At 37.0% G+C, this 21,615-nt stretch overlaps 1 protein-coding gene across 1 annotated transcript in view; it reads right to left on the bottom strand.

Annotated features, from left to right (window-relative positions):
- Positions 1–21,615, bottom strand: part of LOC107597704 (leucine-rich repeat-containing protein 1-like) — a 69,855-nt gene that overhangs the window by 9,188 nt on the left and 39,052 nt on the right. The window contains exons 5-12 of the mRNA XM_016288871.1: positions 18,513–18,569; positions 18,366–18,429; positions 14,950–15,024; positions 14,492–14,636; positions 14,115–14,233; positions 13,121–13,204; positions 5,904–6,019; positions 3,141–3,313 (exon numbers count right to left, since the gene is read on the bottom strand). Of these exons, the coding sequence (XP_016144357.1) occupies positions 3,141–3,313; positions 5,904–6,019; positions 13,121–13,204; positions 14,115–14,233; positions 14,492–14,636; positions 14,950–15,024; positions 18,366–18,429; positions 18,513–18,569 (833 nt within the window). The remainder of the gene's footprint in view (positions 1–3,140; positions 3,314–5,903; positions 6,020–13,120; positions 13,205–14,114; positions 14,234–14,491; positions 14,637–14,949; positions 15,025–18,365; positions 18,430–18,512; positions 18,570–21,615) is intronic.

Below are 21,615 nucleotides of genomic sequence, written 5' to 3'. Positions count from 1 at the left end.
GTGTGTGTGTGTGTGTGTGTGTGTGGGGGGGTGTGAGAGAGAGAGAGAGAGAGAGAGAGAGAGAGAGAGAGAGAGAGAGAGAGAGAGAGAGCGAGAAAGAGAGAGAAATGTTTCCAGAAAGAAATGTAGAAAATACAATAGATTACAACACTGTAGAACAGCACTGATTTAAATTAGCCTATACACTTTACATATAAATCACACTTCTTAACAATATACATTTAATGATTAACAATAAAGATTAAAAATAAGGAAAAGAGGCACATTACAAATATGTCATTGAAGCGCGTCCTAGATAAACACAACATCTCCGCTTATTAACTAACAATCATGTACCCTACTTCAAAGATGCACAAATACGTCAACCTTGGTTTTTAATAAGCAGTTAGTTTTTGACACGGAACGCGGAAACTGTGATGCATCTAGCAAGAACTTAACGATACCCAAAATAATCATATTGATTCAAGCATTTAACATTTATGAATTAATTAAATGTCAGTAATGAACAATAATGCACAAATTATCGATCACGAAGAAGGTCCTTATTCTGTACCAAACGCATACAGTAAAGTGGATATACAGTAGGCCTATACAACACCCCATCAGTTCTGTTGGCGCAGTAATTAGAGAACAACTATCGTTATGTCGAGATCACGAGAAAAATAATTTGTGATAATGAGAAAACAACTTTTGTTATGTCGAGATCACGAGAAAATATTGTCATGATAACGAGACAAAAACTTTCGTTATGTCGAGATCATGAGAAAAATAAGTCGTGATCACGAGAAAACAACTTAGGTTATGTCGAGATCATGACAAAATATTATGTCGTGATAACGAGACAACAACTTTGTTTATGTCGGGATCACGAGAAAATATGTTGTGATAACGAGACAACAACTTTCGTTATGTCGAGATCACGAGAAAATATTATGTCGCGATAACGAGACAAAAACTTTCGTTATGTCGTGATCACGAGAAAATGTCGTTATAACGAGAAAACAACTTTCGTTATGTCGAGATCACGAGAAAATATTATGTTGCAATAACGAGACAACAACTTTCGTTATGTCGTGATCACGAGAAAATATTATATCGTGATAACGAGACAACAACTTTCGTTATGTCGTGATCACGAGAAAATTTTGTGAAAAGGAGACAACAACTTTCGTTATGTTGAGATCACGAGAAAATATTATGTCGTGATAACGAGAAAACAACTTTCGTTATGTCGAGATCACGAGAAAATATTATGTCGTGATAATGAGACAACAACTTTCATTATGTCGAGATCACGAGAAAATATTATGTCGTGATAACGAGACAACAACTTTCGTTATGACGTGATCACGAGAAAATGTCGTGATAACGAGACAACAACTTTCATTATGTCGAGATCACGAGAAAATATGTCGTGATAACGAGACAACAACTTTCGTTATGACGTGATCACGAGAAAATGTCGTGATAACGAGAAAACAACTTTCGTTATGTCGAGATCACAAGAAAATATTATGTCGTGATAACGAGACAACAACTTTCATTATGTCGAGATCACGAGAAAATATTATGTCGTGATAACGAGACAACAACTTTCGTTATGTCGAGATCACGAGAAAATATTATGTCGTGATAACGAGACAACAACTTTCGTTATGACGTGATCACGAGAAAATGTCGTGATAACGAGACAACAACTTTCATTATGTCGAGATCACGAGAAAATATGTCGTGATAACGAGACAACAACTTTCGTTATGACGTGATCACGAGAAAATGTCGTGATAACGAGAAAACAACTTTCGTTATGTCGAGATCACAAGAAAATATTATGTCGTGATAACGAGACAACAACTTTCGTTATGTCGTGATCACGAGAAAATGTTGTGATAAGGAGACAACAACTTTCATTATGTCGAGATCACAAGAAAATATTATGTCGTGATAACGAGAAAACAACTTTCGTTATGTTGTGATCACGAGAAAATGACTTATGTAAAGATCACGAGATAATTAAGTTGTGATCACGACAAAACAAGAAAAAAATAATAATAATCCATGGCCTCTTAGGACTTCAGTAGTTTTGACTCTAAACTTTTGATTAAATAAACAAAGAATAATAATGTTTTCAAACTTTCCAAACACAACGTAAATAAGACATTCATTGTGTAGCCCTATGCTCCAGAGAATCACGTGCACAGCCACCTTTAGAATTTTGTCTTTGAACTTCAGTTTTTGCAGTGACGATATAGCATCACTGTTGAAGAGTCATTAGCTGGTGAAGTGGATTTTCTTATCGTAGAGTTAATGAAATCACGTGCATTGCAATGTTTGAAGCAGATGTCATAAATGTCAGTAGACCAGGAAGTTTATAAAACGAGTAGTTCATTCATAAATTCATACAACCTTATCTTCACGCTGTGTAAATACAAACAGAAGACAGAAGACAACAAACGCAGCACTGAAAAAGGGCGGAGCTACATGTCTACTGATCAGTCAATAAATTTGCATTGCGGGTGAAGTGATATCAGCTTCATCGATTATAAAGGGGGTGCTCTGTGCTCGCTTTCCTTATATAACCCATTCATAAATTGAATAAAACTTTTATTTTTCATGCTGCCAAGTACGCAATGCAAAGTTTCAGGAGTGACGACCACATGAAAATGTGGGACTGAATCTGAATTTGCCATGTTTGACATTGTGATAACACTAGAACATTAACATTAGACCCGCCGCTTGTTCCTGTAATATGTTTCTTTGCTTTTTTATTATTTTCATTTCATCTTTTAATGCAATGTTTACATTAATAGGCCAATCTTACTATTCTTAGTAGGATAGGCTCCTACATACGTCTGTAAGCAGTATCGCTAACTTCTGCCACATCTGACCCCCTCTAGTCTACAAAACCCCCCAGTCATCAAAAACAGTCAGCAAACCCAAAAGCCCAGAACATCCGACAGGAAGAGAGCAACAGGTCCTCTTATGTCCTGAAATCAGATTCTTCGGGGCTGCCACAGAGACGGTGTGCTTTCGCAACACATATTTACATATGTCAGGTAGAGGTGACATTTCCTGCACACTATTTCATGAAAAACAGCTTACAGGATCTTTTAAGTGTCATACACACATCAGAGCTTTACCTTTGTTTTCCGATTCACAGGGCTGCTGAGGCAACAGTACACAGGTCAAGACCTTGTCTCCAGACTCGGGGTCCACATCCATCTGGAAGGTGAGCAGTGGTTGAGACTGGTTCTCTGACAGCCAGAGAGCTTTGAGTCGTAGAGAGGTCAGGGTCAAGGGCAGGTAGAGCAGCCTTCACAGAGATACGGACAGAATATCATTCACAAGAAGCGCTTCTGCCTCTCTTTAATGCTTCTACTGCAAACTCTCAAAGCGGGACAATTGGTATGTTCTCCTACTAGTCCTAATGTGGTGGGCATGCACGTGTTTTTACAGGCTTTATTACTCAGTATTGTTTAATAAATGAAATGCCTTTTTTAAACTAATCTGACCAAGTGAAAAAGCATATTCAACAACGATTTTATCCATCAGAAATGGACTTGATTGTTACATGCCATAATAGAGCCTGGTGGTTCAAAGATAAGTGTGATTTGTGAAGTTGTTCAACAAATTAACATGACACAGGAGAAAGTTTCCACCAGTGTTAGGGGGAATACATTACAAGTAATGTGAGTTATGTAATCAGATTACTTTTTTCAAGTAACTAGTAAAGTAACACATTATTTAAAACAAAATCTGAGTTTCATTTTCATATAAGTAATGTAAGTTACTTTGTTTTCCCATTTATTCGCTGGGAGTGAGTTGCAGAGGCACTTCCTTCAGCCTGAGGCTTATTCATTTCACTTTTGGTGTGAAAGGATTGTAGAAAATATAACTTTTGGGTTTTTGTTATCAAAAAACAAATAAGCAAGCCCAGCCCAAGGGACAAAAAGTAATGCAAAAGTAACGTAACACATTACTCTCCATAAAAAACAATGCAATTAGTTATTTTTTATAGAGTAATGCAATATTGTAAAAGTAATTTTTGAAATATTTCTTTTGAAATAACAATATGAATCATGCATAAATGAATTATGCACAATAAGATTGTTATTAGTTATCAATTTTAGCTATATGGATCACCACTGAAGATTATTTTCATTGTTGTCTGTAAAAACAAGAAAAAAAATGAAACAATGGTACAATACAGTGGTTTTATTCTGTAAATCATGTTTACAGTAATGGACTTACAGTGGAAGTCTATGGAGCAAGTGCACTAGAGGATTTAAAAGCAGAAATGTGCAGCTTGTATTTTTGTTACCAAATTTATATGAATACTTCTGTTCAGCAGCATAATATTTGAGCTGTAAAGTTCTCTCCATGTGGATTAATTTCTGTATGTATTACTGACTGTGGATTTGTTTGTAGTTTAATGCCATGCCAGCTAACGCGGCTATATTCATGGCGAGAAAAGGGGAAAATAAATAAATATATAAATAATGATAGACAGACTTTTATATATAAGAGGTTTTTAAAATGTATCTTTGATAAGAATGGAGTCCTCCATTCTCAGATCTGAGGTGCAATACAATCAGAGCAAAGAATCGAATACAGGCAGACGAGTAGAAGTTTTTAATGAGATGTGGGAACTCTTTGCTGAATGAATCAAGTTGGATCTTCTAAATCATACTATCGATTAGTTTATAAAATTGTAATTATGTAAGTCTATACATTTATGTATATTTATTTATTAGTGCTGTCAAAATTAATGCGTTAACGCATTCAATTAATTTTTTTCAGTTTAACGCCTTAAAAATATTTTACGCAATTAACACTGGAGCTGCACAAGAATTGTCATCTTTATTTAAATTAGAATTTAGTGTTTGATAACTTTATTCAATTTCTGTATATTTCCTACTTGCTGAAGGGCACAGCTAGCTAAATATGACATCTATTATAATGGGTTTATGTGAAGATTGTTTTAAGTTATTTTAAGTAATTGTTTAAAGGCTAATAAATGTTAAAATTTATATTAATGTTGAATGGCTATAGCCATTGGTTAAATATTAGAAAGAAAAAAAATGTGGTTTATTGGTATCAGATATACTCGCCGTCAGTCATAAAAAAGTATTAAAAATATATGTTATGGTATATATGTCTTTGTGTTGTTTCTACAATAATTTGATGATTGAATGTGAAATTATTGCAATATAAAAATATATTTAAAAACTTTAATGTTAGGTGGGATTAATCTCAATTGCGATTAATCTCAGAATTTTTTTTTATCAATTAACAGCACTATTATTTATATATAAAATTAATGTATGTATTTTTGCTTGGTTTGTCTTATTAGATTGTTTTGAGATTTTTTTCCCTCCTTTGTATTGTATTTTTATGTATGGAAAACCGCCAAAATGTTGACATTTCAGTTAGCTCATAAAACATTACTAAAAATAATAAATATCTCAACTTATTTAAGAGAATAAACCTCACTGGTTCTCATTCTTGTTTGAGCTTCTGTTTATCATATTTGATGTGATCTGTGTATGTGCATTGATCAGTTTTTATATGTCAATAAAAACAAAAAACTAAACCATGTGTCGTCATACAAGTCTTCTCAGAAAACTTGGATTAAAGTGCTCTAAACATATGGAATAGGTTTACTTGTGCTATATTAACTTTTTGAAGTATTGGTGGAATGGACCTTCAAAGGAGGGACAGAAATATTTCATACTTCATTTAAATATCCTAATTTGTGTTTCGAAGATGAATGAACGTTTTATGGATTTAGAATGGCATTTATAAATGTATAAGTGCAGAGTGATGCAGTGATACACTGAAGACATTTGATGACTCAGTTATCTCACCGGGGGGTTTGTGATGAAGACTATGTTCTGACAAACCTGTTTCCAGACACGTCGAGCACGTGCAGCTCTGTAGCCTGCGAGAGCTCGGGAGGGATGCGTGTCAGACGGTTCTCTCTCACACACAGAACATTCAGACTGCAGCAGCCGCCGATCTGAAACAAATCACAAAACAACATGAGCAAATTCCTTTGTGACCAGTGCAAAACACAGGAAATCAGCACATTACCCTGTCACAAGAGAGCACAACATTAGCTCCACCAGCACATGAATATTGGCAGGAAATGTCTGAGAAGACAGACAGTAATGAACAAAATGAATTGAACACAGCTGCATTAACACCAAGCAAAATGCAAACTTTCCTAAAAAAAAGTGGTTTCAGTGACAGTAAGGCAGCAGAGCTAAAATTAGAAACAATTAGAGGTGGTCTGAAATCCAGTTAAAGGGCAGCTTTAAAGCTCTCAAACGTGAAAGATTTTGAAGCAATGGATTCCTATGGAGCGATTTACACCCAGTGTTAATTTCGTAAACGAAGACGACGATGAAAAATATTCGTTAACGAACATTTTTTCTGTGACTAAGACGAGACGCTGACGAGCTAAAACTAATATCTGATGACGAAATTATGACTAAATTTATGCCGCGTCTTCGTTAACTAGACGAGACGGGACAATAACGCTATTTGAGGACTACGGGACATTCAAAATACATCCTATGGGCTACTGTCTTGTCCTTCAAAATGTGCATCCCTGTCATTGGATTGCAATCGGATAAGGGTCGTTTGCATATCTAGTCTCAGTATGGCAGCCGTATCGTTCAAAATCTTTCGATATCGATACCGATACCTTGACTTCGATACCGGTTCCTGAACGATACTTTTTTCGATACCAATTTTATGAAGTCAATTTTAACAAGATTACATTATCTAAAAAAAAAAATTAGGTTTTATTTTTCAGCTTGTTGATGTTTATACAAACTCAAAGTCATTTGTTTCAAGACATTTGACATGTTTCCGTCCTGAAATCTCGTGTGGGTTGAACAAATTTTTTTACGCACCTCATCCCAAACCTTCCGTTGCAAATTCCAAAACGCTTGAGCCATTGATATACAGGCTAACGCAGTTATTAATGTAGTCTAATGCGGTTATTAGAGAGAGGGAGAGAGAGCGAGATTAAGTGCGAGTGAATACCTGCGTCTGTGCGTCTCTCAGCAGCGTTCAGCAGCAGAGTCTACTAATAGCGAATCTTTAAGTTAAACTCCTTCATGAACCTCGCTACTGAGAAATGTCATGTAGCTTTTCAGCTGCGAAATTATTTTACTGATAAATTCACGGTGCAGCGCTGACAAGAAGTTTCTGTTCGTGTCTCCGCGTGTCTGCACTGTGTGCGTCTGTGAGAGAGACTGGGAGAAAGAAAGCCTGATTTCTGTAGCCTACATAAAATAGGTGGAAGACATGGAAATAGTTTGTCATTTTTTACCCTATTGTTTGTTATACTTATTTGCTCAATGTCTTGAGCAATGTGTAAATCCGGCCCTGTTAGACGGCAATCAGAAGTTATTACAAACAATCGATGGTGGTTTAGCTGGAAAAAATCTTTTACTCAAGGTTGGAAGTTTAGAGGTAATAACTATTTTTTTTTTTATTATTGTTAAAAATAAGGGTGCACAATAAAACATATTTTAATCTTTTCTGCTTCTCTTGATTAAGCATAATCATCTGCAATATTGGCCAGTTGGTTATTTATCCTGATTTATTATTATTATTTGGCATTTCTGTTTTCTGGCATTGGTTACAAGCCTCCTTGATGCTTCATGCTCAGGGTTGCCAGATGTAAAGTGTTTAAAAGAATATATTTTCTTCCCAGTGTTTTACTTAATTTTCCCAACCTGGCAACCATGCACACAAGCTGATGAACTGAAGACCAGCAAAAACATACCTGATTATGATATTCTGCTCAAATGAAAGTGTAATACAGCCAGTTTGTTCTCCTTCATGAGGCCAATGTGCTATTTGCTGCAACTAAATCTGTGAGGAAACCTTCTCAGGTGACGAACTATGATAAATCCAAACAATGAAGCTTGGCTATATTGTATGTGGCAGCTGTAGTCTGTTTTATTGTTTCAATAGAAACATGTTACCATCATGTGGAATTATTGGAATTAATATTAGAAAACTTCACTGTTTTAACATCTAGTACAGCGGAGAGCAGACAGGAAGTGGACTGGGACAGAGAGAGGGGTGCGGGATCGGGAAACCTGGCACTCGAATTCAGGTCGCCTGAAGTGCATCTGCGCTATATGTCAGAGCACTACCCAGTCGGCTCAGAGAAGTTTCTCAGGGTTTTACCATAGACTGTATAAAAACATGGACGTAGTGTCAGTGATATCGCCCGTAGCTTTCTGAAGAGCGGTTTTGAAGCTCAAAGTGGGCGGAGGCGGCCGTTGACATCTTGGCAGCGCGTCACTCCCGGATAATCTAAAATAGGTAAAGAGGCGGGAGCAGGTTGCTGAAACCACGCCCACCTAGCTCGACGGTGGTGACTGCAGCGGCAATCCATCTGTCACTCAAGTGGCCACGCCCTTAATTATGCAGAACTTTAAGGCTTAATATAATTTAAACGGATGCCTTATAAAAAAAATTCACCCCCCTCACAGTTGTCATGAAGGGCAAATTTAGCTATATAGACCAAAACCACTTTTTGTACCAGGCTGTAAAAACATTTTTTTTCTGCTGTAAAGTTGGGCATTTTAACATGGAGGGTCTATGGGAGTGACTCCCTTTTGGAGCCAGCCTCTAGCGGCCAGTTGATGAATTGCAGTTTTAGTCACTTCCGTGTTGGTTTCATGAGAGAGACCGGAAGGTTGGGTTTTACCAGTTTTAGGCTGCAGAAAGTGTGGTTATATGATAAATATAATAAATCAGGAATCTAAATGAGGTAATGAGTTGATGTTCTCTTGATTTGTGCTTACATGGAAGCGCAATCATTTTGATTAAATAAAATTAATTTCTCAAATGAGAACAACAGTGATTAATAATTGTGATTATAACTGATAATCACGGTTATTTTGCTACACCATTACCCTACACTCTGACATAGCTTGAACATGAAATAAAAGAATATGAGAAAATGACATTTTGTGGCATTTTCCTGTGTTGTGTCCTGATTGAGTGAGGTCAGAGAGGTCACAGCTGAGCAACGGTCTCAGAGAACAAGCTGCCTCATTCATGCAAAGCCATTGTTTAAACAACACAATAACATTCCTCAAATCCCGTCAGCTGTCACCAGCGCCCGTCTTCACCCCTCGTGGAAGTATGGAAGAGAAAGGGGAAAGAAAAAACCTTCAAGAATAAGAGATGAGGGTTTCTCAAGAGCATAAGACACTTGAGGGCCGTTGAAGATGACACAAGATACAGAACAGTAACACAACGGGCTGTGTGTTTGTCCAGGCGTGCGTGCCATGGGCGACCCCATCCCGAGTACTGTAGTCATGCCACAAAAACACACAGCACTACAGATTGTACGGGTAGGCAAGGCAGTGTCATGCGATGGCCAGGCCAGGCCATTATGCTAATAACACTGACTGACCTACGGTGCGGTTTCACTGAATCCGGCCCTGGAACTGGATTTGCTGGTTAGGAAGTGTAAGGATTACCTTTCATTAGACCAATTACAGCAGCAGCAGCAGGACCACTATCACATGAGTCAGCATGTAAACCAAAGCACTCATGACAGACACACTCACACATCCCTCTTGTGTGAGCCTGTCTGTCATGAGTGCTTTTGGTCCATTTACTCGAGCCAACGCAAGCTTGAGCTATTGCTTGCATGCAAGAGGCAAAACAAAAGGTTTTGAGAGAGTTTTAACAAAGGAGGCAAAGTCTTACTGTTTTAACGCTCTGAATGTGAACATCATATTTTGGCATTGACACTGGACTGTAAATGCTAAGGGCTGTGAAATTAAGGCTGTTCAAACTGCACATGATTCCAAAATCAATTGATTGTATTTGATACATAGGAATAACATATTAACATTGTAATTTTCCAAGTGATGATGTTTGTACAGCCAGTAAAGTCAATATCCAACATACCTGCAACTTAATTTAATTTATTAACTATTTTTCATCTAACTCGGAGCAAAAAAAAAAGAAAATCTACAGTACTCAACATAAATACACACCCCCTCTTCCCACTAATACACTTCATGGAAAGATGGGAAAGATGAAATGCATTAAACATATTCTTAACAAAATCTTTGATAACTGATCAAGCAGACTTGGTGGAAAATTATGTCTCAGAAGAACCTTAATATGTCTTCCAAGTAAAGAAGTAACAGCTACATTTGTTAAGTTTCAGAGGGTGTGTACTCATTTATGCTAAGTACTGTATATCCATGGCCATGCGAATATGGTTTAAACAACCGTATTAGTACTAGACCACCATCAAACTATGGTAGCAATAACTTCAGCACTGTGACATCACAGACTATCAGAATACATTTCAAACAGGTGCTGGATACTATTTTCTCGACATAAAGGAGCTTTGGCAACACTAGATACTGTATTTGACATGCAGCAGTTGTATTATAACATCATAATGGTCTAACCATAAAGGTTTTTGTATTGCATGTACAACAGTAACAAAAAGAGTCTTGCTCAAACACTTAAAAATAATCAAGATAAGATTATTCTGGAAAAAGCATGACATGATATTCAAGGACTTGTTCTAGTCATAAACAACTCAAATTGTCCTTCAGTGAAGGTAGCCATTAAAAAGAAGGATACTAACTTTTTAACCGAACATAGGAGTAGTTTAGCATTTCAGTTCAAAAATACCTGCAGGGTGACCTTGAGCTAATAGAAAAGACTCTTTTTCCCACTCAATGTTTCATTATCCAAGTAATTACCAACACGTATGCAATAAAACATAATAATAACTTCCATTCTTGATTGTGTTTGTGAACTTTGTGGACTCGTATGCAAAGTGAAGTCTAAATATACAGTGTATGGGTAAACTAGCAACAGCAAGAAAAACTAGTTCCAAATGTATCACCGAGAATTTTCCATAGGCGCCACTGTATTTATTGCAGATGTACAGTAAACACACATTGTCACCCGTGGAGTGAAGTGTAAGCGAGATGTCTTAAAAGATTATTTCAACTAGGAATTCATAACTACAATTTGATGTGTATTCAAGTGACTTTGGGTGGAATAAAATGTACAGGTTGTACGTTTTAACACTAGCACAATAACATGAAGAGTAAATAAATGATTTACATTAGATGTGTAGTTTATGGGGGGAAATGATTGGAAATAGCTAGGGGTGACCCCGAATAGTCGACGATTCAATGCTTTGATAGGAGGAGCCTGATTCGACTACCAATCTCACAGTCGAATATTCACGGGGTGTTATGATCATGCCATTTTGGCAAACGGGGGTGCTCAAATGTCAGATTTCACATAGAACTACCGGTTTTCTCCCAATAAGTTAATATACAGCCTATAAGATAATGTTGTAAATTAGAATCTGAAAATAAAGAAGCTTTAAATAAACATTTTAACGTGCGTGAATAAATACAACCACCACTATAGATTTAAGTTTCACTTTCCATAATCCGTGACCGAGAGAGAAGCATCTTGGCGGCAGGGATTTAAAACTTTAACAAGACTCAAACTGACACAGGCAGAGTGAAAGACTGGATTTTTTCGATCAGGTAGGGTACAAGTGATTTCAAAACATTTCAGCCGGTTTATATATATCGTGTACATGTTATTTATCTCATATAAGATGCATATGGTTGAGTTGCGCTGCAGTAAAGCGCTTCATTGTAGTAGGCTACTACGGTGATTATCTCTTCAGTGCGCAGCGCGAGCAGGACAAACAACAATGCAGAATATTGTAGCGTCTCGACCAATCTGACACACTAATTTTAATTTGATTTAACAAATCAATTATTCATTAGGTTAACAAATCGTCACAGTCCCCTCACTCAATAAACTGGATGCCAGGATGTCTGCTGAACACCAGGCCCTCTGGTCACCGTGACAACTAATCATGATATCACTGGTTTTATGACCCCCCAGGAATGTGAGAAGGATAGCCCACTCTTGTCCCAAGGAAAAGCAGAGTAGAAATGGACTGTGTTCTAGTTAATTCATAGAAAAAACGTTATTTGAATGAACACACATATTTCTTCAGGCCATTGAGTATATTATTGTCATTGTGTATTTTGTCTTTGATATTCTTAGACTATTTTAGTATGCTTGTGAGGGGACCCATTCCTGATCCTCCCTTTTCACTATATGTAATCCTACCTTGTTTAGTATCTATGAATTTGCCTTCTTATGATCGAAACAAGCGGGTATATTATATGGTGGTACATAGGCAAAATATATTAGGGCCCTGAGAATCGTTAATAATTTCGATTTAAATCCATTTGCAAATTACCATGCTTAGAGAACAAAGGGGTCGTAAACCCTCCAGCAATTGCCACCTCCCGCTCGGAAATTCCATTGTGCTCATGGGACAAGCCCATCTTGAAAGGCGGAGATCTTCTCCGACCTTAAAGGCCCGGCTCCAGGGACCCGCCCCAGTCGGTGATTCAGTCAGAAGCAAAGATGATGTGAGAAAAAACGCTTCAGGATACCAAAGCATCTGCATTTTGTGCAGATAGCCTATAAGTCGTAATATTAACGTTATGTTGTATAAATAACAAAGCGTATTCTATATGAGATAATTGACGCGTTAAATCCCATTGATTAAAAACCTGCTATCAAATGCTTCATTCTACTGGTCATCTTCAGCGCGCGTAGCTCAAAAGAGACATGCAGAACATTAATAACTACTATCATATACATAATGTTATAATGAGAGCACTATTGTAAAAAGTGTTGTGAATTCTTAGGGTTTAGTTGACGTTTAATGTTAACGTAACTATCTTTTAATCAAAACATAAAACATTATTTACCCCGTTTGTATCAGCTAGCCGTCCGTTACACATTTTCCCTCTGCGTCAGTATTAATGACTGTCAAATGTATTTTGACCCCCCCCACCCCCCCTCTTCCTCCCCAAACATATGATTCGACTATCAGTGTATCGGCAAGATTCGAAAATTCCGATTCGACTTTGCAAATCCTTAGTCGGGCAGGGACACCCCTAGAAATAGCTATGTTATAGATATGTCACCCAAGCCTGCCGCCTCATGAAATGTTCTGCTTGTGTTTCGTGAATAAGGCCCAATGACTAGGTTGGCATACCTCTTTTGGTAAAGACATTAGTCGATTCCTATCACAGTTGAAGTTGGACAGTTTCTTTAGTTTTCCAATACTTTTTGGCAAACTCTGAGGGGGAAAAAAATGGAAAAACACTTACACTAATATCTACTTTAAAACAAAAATGCATATGACCAATGACAAGACTACATGACAACTCTAATGAGCAAGCCAAGGTTTTTTTTTTAAGGGCATCATTACATAATGGATTTTGCCCCCTCAGGCTTATGGTCAGAGGAGCTCAATCCTGCCCCTGGAGATCAACCTTTCTTTTCTGCAGAGTTGAGATCCAACCCTAATCAAACGCATAAATAGCCACGCTTCTGGGGTTCACAAAATGAGAGCAGGTGTTAGAGCAGGGCTGAAACTAAACTCTGCATTTCAAAGGCCTGCCCACCATTTAATGTCAGCCCCACATTCTTCTTCTAATTATTGATATTGTTGTCAGCAATTAAAGTGTCATGTCATGATTTAAATAAAAATAAATACTTTTAAAAGATTTAAAAATATATATTTTTCATACATATTTCTTAAAAATATTTTAATTTAAAAAGTACGTGTTGAACTGATATTCAATTTAGTTGTAGTTCAAAAAAAGAATGAACTCATTTTAATGACCAAAATGTTTAGCTGTGACCCACATTTTGTACTGCGTGATTTTACCAATTAATGAATGAATGAAACGAAATTAAACAAAACTAAATTAAATTAAACTAAATTTAAAAATGTGGAAACTTTCAACAGCATGGCATGAAGTCAAGTAAAAAAAAATGGAATTCCACTCCAGAAAAGTGATTCAATTAAATACATATAAATAAATAGCAAAGTACCTATAAAATAAATGTAAATTAAAACTAAACTAAAATGAATTATTATAGGAGTAATACTTTAAAATAAATGAATTTGCCTGCTTTTTTGTTTTCCCTCTTGCTAATTGAACGCACGTAGACAGTTAGTATGCTCAAGTGCTTTAACTTACCCCCAGCTGGTTTTCTGTCAGCACTAGTTCCGTCAGGCTTTCACAGTTGCCAATGCTCTCCGGCAGGTGAACTAATCGGTTTTGATCTGCTTTCAATATTGAAAGCCGTCTTAATTTTCCTAAGGGAAAACATATATTACAGTATAATTACTGCATACAAACAAAATCAAACATCACAGCTCACTATCGTGCGCTTTTAACAACAACAACAGTGGATCAGTAGGTTAACCACAAGTGCAACTGCTCCATGAATATACGCTCTATTTTTCTAAATGAAAAATCAAACTCCATCCATCATTAAGGACAACAACTAAACAGAAGCACGCATAAACAAACACACAGGCACTGCAGTTCGTAGTCGGGTCCTGAACACTGACCTAAGCCCTCCGGCAGCATGTCTATGAGGTTCTGGGACACCAGGAGGTCAGTGAGGGAGAGGAGGTTCCCCATCTCATCTGGCAGGTGCTCTAACTTGTTCTCGGATACATCCAGACACGTAAGGCTTCTCATACCCCCCAGTTCCTGAGGCAGAGAAAGCACATGTGCGCACCAACACACACACACACACAAATGTAAACATGTATGCAACCACAACCACACAAAAAAGCCTCTAGGATATTGAGGAAGTCGAGTAGCTTGTGCATGATTAATAAAAAAACAATAATAAACATTACATTCAAATCAAGTGTAAAATAATATAAAGGAGCAGAATACATGTCTGATGAAGTAATACATGTTTAAAAAACTATGCAGGAGAACAAGTGTCGTTACAGATTCGACAGTCCGATAAACTGACCGTTTTTGACATCAACAGGACATGTCAGAAATACTTTACCGGTGGTATTTCAGACAGCTGGTTTCCATCCAGCCACAGGTCTTTCAGACTGACAAGACAGCCTATTGTCTCAGGCTGCAAGAAAACAAGTTTGACAGAGTTCAGACAGAGCAGCGAGAATACAGCAGGTGACTGTTACCGACGTGCACAAGAATGCAGGCCAATGCGAAACATTCGTGAAATGGCATTCCGATGTAGTCCAGCCTCTGTCAAACGGGTCACATTCATGGAAACAAGGGTTTTAGACTTGGACAAACAGTGCAATGTGTGAATCTCAAGAGACCTGCCGAAAACACGTATCACCCCAAAATTAAAATGAATAAAACGAATTTTATTTTGCATAAAGAAAATATATTTTTAGGAACATTAAAAGATTTTCATTCAAAAATTAGCTTGTTCCAAACCTGTATGAGTTTCATTCTTCTGCTGAACACAAACGAAGATATTCCAGTAACCAAACAGTCGATGCTCCTCATTGACTTCCATGGTATTTTATTCCATTCTATGGAAGTCATTGAGGTCCATCAACTGTTTGGTTACCAACATTCTTCAAAATAACTTCTTTTATGTTCCACAGAAGAAAGACATTTTCATAATATTTGTAGAGTTCATATGGTGCGGAAAAACTTTAAACCTACTCCCAAACACACGTAAAACATTATTTGGCTTGTAGAGGGGATTGAGGATGCGGCTTCAATTCGAGCTCCCGTATACTCACTGGGGACTACCGGTGCTTGGAAGATAATGGATGGCTTAAATGATGCTAAATTACGTTGGTGGAGTTGAGGAGATGGAGGGAGGGTGAAACAGCTTTAGCACTGCTCATATGCTCCGGCAGTGAACTGAAAGATTAGATGGGCTCACTCCTTCTGAAATTGCGTGTAGGAATTTCATATAATAAAAACGATTGAAAACAGCCATCCGTAGTTTGTTTTCCCTTTTAAAGGGGCCATATGATGTTTCTAAAAAGACAAACAAAACAATATTTTGTGTATTTGGTGTAATGCAATGTGTTTATGTGGTTTAAGGTTCAAAAAACACATTATTTTCCACATACTGTACATTATTGTTTCTCCTCTATGCCCCGCCTTTCTGAAACGCGTAGATTTTTACAAAGCTCATCGGTCTGAAAAGCGAGGTGTGCTCTGATTGGTCAGCTATCCAGTGCGTTGTGATTGGCCGAACACCTCAAGCGTGTGACAGAAATATTACGCTCTTACCATATTGTGATGCCGTGTCCCGGCACGACGAGACAAAACCAATAAAAACCATTATAAATGAGGCATTTGTTGCATCCAGTGGGGACATAATTACTGATTATAATGACTTATACTGTCTTTTTACACGTTGCGTTGCATCGCGCCGCGTAAACATAAAACCATGTCTGCATTTGTGATCGGAGAAACGACAAACAACAAGTGCTACTCTACACTGCTCAAAACTCGCGTTTGAATCGTCAGTGGCAAATTCTTTAAATATAAAAACGTACTTACAGGCTGTGAGTCAGAAGCGCCAGACTGTCCTTGCAAAGTTGGAATTGCCCCACATTACAGAAACCACCTTTGTGCCATAGACGCATTGTAGGCTACTCTACCAGGTTCAGAAAACAGTCCTCCGTAAAATGTGCAGCACACATCTGAATATTTGGTTTGAACTGTTCTGGAACAGTGTTGTAAATACAACTTAACCACTGATTTCTAGTCGTGTCCTCTTTTGGAAGACCAAACAAAGTAGTTTCGCTTTCACAACGAAGCACACAGCATCTCCACGACATGGCGGCGGCAGCAACAATACTACAGCGAGAATCAAAGTTACGCCTTCTTTCTTTGCGTGAACATTTGGGCGGCGTTATGCAAATCTTCCCACACAGTGAGGTAGATATGTGGGGGCGTGTTAGAACGAGGTGTTTTAGGAGGGCATGGACCAGTCTTAACTTTTATAAAGAATATCTCTTTGGGTTTGAGACTTTAGTCTTTGCAACTTTAGGGATCTTATCTATTCACGAACAGCTTGTAATACTCGAAAGAGAAAGGAAAACTTGAAATTGCATCATATGACCCCTTTAACAGAGATGACTATTATTCTGAGCCCCAGTAGTATTTGTCTGCAAGCTTAAAACTAGGAGTGAATTATATGTCATATAGCAATTAGTCTTTTGCATTTATGCCATATACTAGAGCGAAACTTGAGAAGGGAGTCCAAAGATCCCACAACATTGCCTGTAAATGTCATTCTCGTAGTTGTTCATTTGTGGGATTATGCTAATTGTGAAAGATTTGTTGATTATCAAATCTGAGGTTTACGATGCAATTGTGAATCCAGAAGAGTGTTTTCAGGAAGGGCCATTTTATGCACAGATTACTCCAAATTAGAGATGTCGTGATCACCCAATTTCACAATTAACCACGATTAAAATAGTATAATAAATAATATGGTTATTAAAGTGTACGAAATTGGGAGCTACGGAAAATCTGGAAAAAAATGGAAAATCGATTTTTAAAAATGCACTGAAAAGAAGTCTATCAGACTGAGATGAACTACTTGCATGACACCTGTGCTCTGCCGTCTGCTCGGATGGTCTGTAAGGCTGTGGTGCGTGCACCGCACAGAGAGTGAACTTTTAGTGCATTCTCTCAAAATGAAAACATGGAGGATCAACACAATTTCCTGGACTTGTTTCTGCCGAAAAAGTGTTTTAATTAAACTATTTAGTTGCATTTTGGCTAACTAAAAAAAAAACGATTCAGTAGTTGAAGACAGGTTCCCAATATGCAAAACATCCAAACAAAAAGCATCAGCAAACACATTTGATGTTTCAGCACCTGAGGGATCACCATCTGATTCATGCCCAGATTAAGGTAATATAAGGTAGAAGGTATGAAGGTAATACATAAACATTGAAAGGGTATATATACTTTTTTGTTGTTTTAAAGGTTCATTTTGGTATGTTTTGGTTTCAGAGTATACTTTACCTGTTGGTTTTCTGTGAAAAGTAGGAATATGTATGTTAACTGCATGTGCATGCACGAATGATGCAATAAAACCATTAATATAAAGTTGTTATATGTTTGTGGGGGTTTTATTTGTTGCATAAAAGGTAAATCTATAGTAATCTTAGAAATTGCGTTTGTTTTATCAGGCAATAACCGCATAGTCAAAACTAACATTGTGACATCCCTACTCCGAATTTACTCACATATTTCATGAGGCCCAATGTCTTTATGCAAAATAAACTCAACTCTTTTGAACCTGGGATGAAATGTGAAGTGGAAAAGCCTTCTTCATATTCAGCCCAATACTCAGATAAGGTTCCAGAGATGGCGTGACAGCTGACATATACCAAGCTTTGTGCAGTGAAAGTCATTATTATTGTCATTAGTCCATTTAGAGCTAGTCATGAAAATCACAACACTTACCAAATTATACAGTTCATTGCTTCCAACATCCAGTTCTTCAAGTTTATGAAGCTGAGACAGAGACCTGAGAGAAACAAAATGGAATAAATATGAATTTGCTTTTGCCTTATGCACACACATACACAGCGTTAGGAGGTTTACACTTACTCTGGTAAATATGTCAGCAAGTTCTCTCGGAGTTCCAGTGATACCAAGTGACAGAGGCTAGATGAAAGAAAGAAACATTGCACAATCTTCAGTATAATGTCATATTTAAACCATTACACATTTTGAGCAGTAGATCATTTTGCGTTTTCTGAATTTAATTTGCATTTCAGGGCCACCGTACATATTACCATTAAGAGAGATGTTACTGATATTTACTTTATGAGTAACATTCACAACACAAAGCTTATCCCAAGTCCACATAAAGACCATTAAATGATATCCTGCCTCAACCATAAGCACATATACAGTCAGAAGTTTGGAATCATTTTAAATGTTTTTCAAAGAAGTCTCTTCTGCTCACCAAGGCTGCATTTATTTGATCAAAAACACCGTAAGAACAGTAATATTTTGAAATATTTTTAAAAAGTAAAATAACTGTGAATATATTGTCAAATGTAATTTATTCCTGTGATCAAAGCTGAATTTTCAGCATCATTATTCCTGACTTCAGTATCACACAATCCTTCAGAAATTATTCTAATATGCTGATTTGCTGCTGAAGAAACATTCCTGATTATGACCAATGTTGAAAACAGTTGTGCTGCTTCATATTTTTGTGTAAACCAAGACACCCTACTATTCAAAAGTTCTAAGTAATGCAAACTCCACCAGAAATGTCTACTCGTTTTCTGTTAAAAAAAATAATATGCAGTGAGATAAAGTTCATCTATCCGCTTACAGAGAGAAGGGAAGTACACTAAACACACATCCTGAGATAGCAATCACAATCTTCCAGCGCATGCTCACTGCTCTGAGCCTCACAGGTGGGGCAGTGACATTTCAGCTTATTTATTTCAGGGCTTCCAGGAGGCTTTCTGCTATTTTAAACCTGATTTGGTTTTAAAAACAATAACTACAAGTGAAGTAACAGTCAACAGGAGGGCAAGAGGACTTCCCTGTTCAAACTGAACATAAGCCAGTAATCCACAGACAAAACCACTCATGTTTCTAGACAAACAACGGTTTCATTTCTCAGTAGATGGATTCAAAACAAAAGCGAAAAAAGTCAGATGAAAGAAGCAATGTGTGGCTATCTGACCTCTTCAGTCAGTCACAGGGACAGCTTGACTTCGAAAACAAGAAGTGCTGCTATTTGTCACTATAACTCCACGGACATTTAATCAACCCGGAGAACGGACAAGAGTTCAACACGCTTTCAAACGTCTGGAGCTCAAGGCTATAGAGACAGCTAAAGTGACACAGACATTAATCAGGTTTGTCTCCTGAAATGAAAACGGAGAGAGAGAAAAAAAAGAGGATTATTGTTCAAGGCAGCAGCGAATGGAGTATTTCAATTCCACAGACGAAATCCTTTGAACACTGCAGTAATAACTGTCTGCAATCAGTCATAGTGTCATTACTGCACATTAATGTTTTTGTTCGCTATTCGAAATAATGATCAGCCGAATATAGGTGAGGGATGTGCATATGTGTGACTGTGCTGACTGAGACGATGAGAGAAATGTCAGCTAAAAGATCACAAGACAGTATTGAACACACTGGAATTGATCTCTATAATAATATCTGCTCACTGACAAAAGATCTCCGCCTCACTGAGCCAGATTAAACCATCGACAAGAAAAAACTAATTATTTTTTTCTTCTTTCAGGCATTTTGCTTGTGTTTGAGGTAAGGCAAGCACAAATTCATCCACAATTCTCATAATGCCCCCATATATTTTACTTTTTTTTTTTACAGGCAGCACAACAAATACTACCATGACGTAAAAAAAATAAAAAAATAAAACTTTACATATCGTTGGCATTGCGGTAATAAGATGTTTTTTTTTTTTTGGTAATTAAATAATGAAAATGAAAATAATGACAATGCAAAGAAAGAAAAAAAAAAGATCCTTCATTTCCTTTAAGCAAAATGTAATATCTTATTTCTTTTTTTAATAGTAATAATAATAATATATATATATACTGTATATATATGACATATTTGGTCTTGTCACAAATCACAAAAAATTATATTCCACAAATGCTGATAAAGTTGCTTTGGAGCATCAATGTGCAGACTTTTTTGTGTTTTTATAGGGATGCACCGATACCACTTTTTCCAGTACTCGCCCGATACCGATACTTTTATTTTTGGTACTTGCCGATACTGAGTACCGATACCAATATTTTTATTGCATTTGTACATTTTTTAAATATTGGGTACAGAAACCAAAAGAGTATGTGTAATGTTAGTTGGTTAACTTAATTTATCAAATAGATAGTCAAACCAAAATTTATTCTGACACCTTCAACATTTCTCACATTATCACAGTTTATTCGCTATAGTTTAGAAAATGGTAATAAAATATGACAAGAACTCAAAGTTACACTGTGTCAGAGCAAATTCAGCTTGATAATGTTAGATTACTTTGATAGAAAGGTATGTAATAGATTACAATCAATCAAAAACTAGACAGCTGTTAGTATGACAGTATTTACACAACTATCAATACTTACTTAGTCAGGCAGCCCTTAGCCTTAACTACAGCCTGTAGTCTCCTGGGCATGCTGTCACCCAGCTACATGAAAACCTCAACTTCAGTTTACTCCCAGACTCGGTCTGAATAATTTTTGGTCCCAAATTTGTATAAATTTTACTGCTAGTCCACTGTATGAAGAATTTTTTGGTATGATTTGTCACAGTTTAGTTTATTTTGCTATCCTCACTTACATAAATGAACTATAGTGTCCTGCACCCACTAGTAAAAAAACATCAAAAATTATATCTGGTCTCTGAATAATTTTTGGTTTGACTGTATATCCCATTAAAATGTATTTTACAAGTTTTGTTACTTTCACTGTTCATTTCATTGCTCTATGGTACATCATCTTTAATTTAATAGCATTAGAGCTGCTCCATTGCAGCGGCTTAGTACTGTAATCACGCACTTTGCTGTAATAATGCAGGGAACCACTCGTTATAAATCTCCTAACTGTGATATTTTCAGAAATAGAAGCCGCGTTTTTTCATCTGAAATGTGCAGTGATTTATATTCCAAAGCCTCTCATATAATGCAGAAACACTCAAGCAAGCAAAACAC

Source organism: Sinocyclocheilus grahami, unplaced genomic scaffold (assembly GCF_001515645.1).
Source record: "Sinocyclocheilus grahami isolate Dianchi unplaced genomic scaffold, SAMN03320097.WGS_v1.1 scaffold235.1, whole genome shotgun sequence".
NCBI classification, from domain to species: Eukaryota; Metazoa; Chordata; class Actinopteri; order Cypriniformes; family Cyprinidae; genus Sinocyclocheilus; species Sinocyclocheilus grahami.
This window is presented reverse-complemented; position numbering and strand designations above follow the sequence as displayed.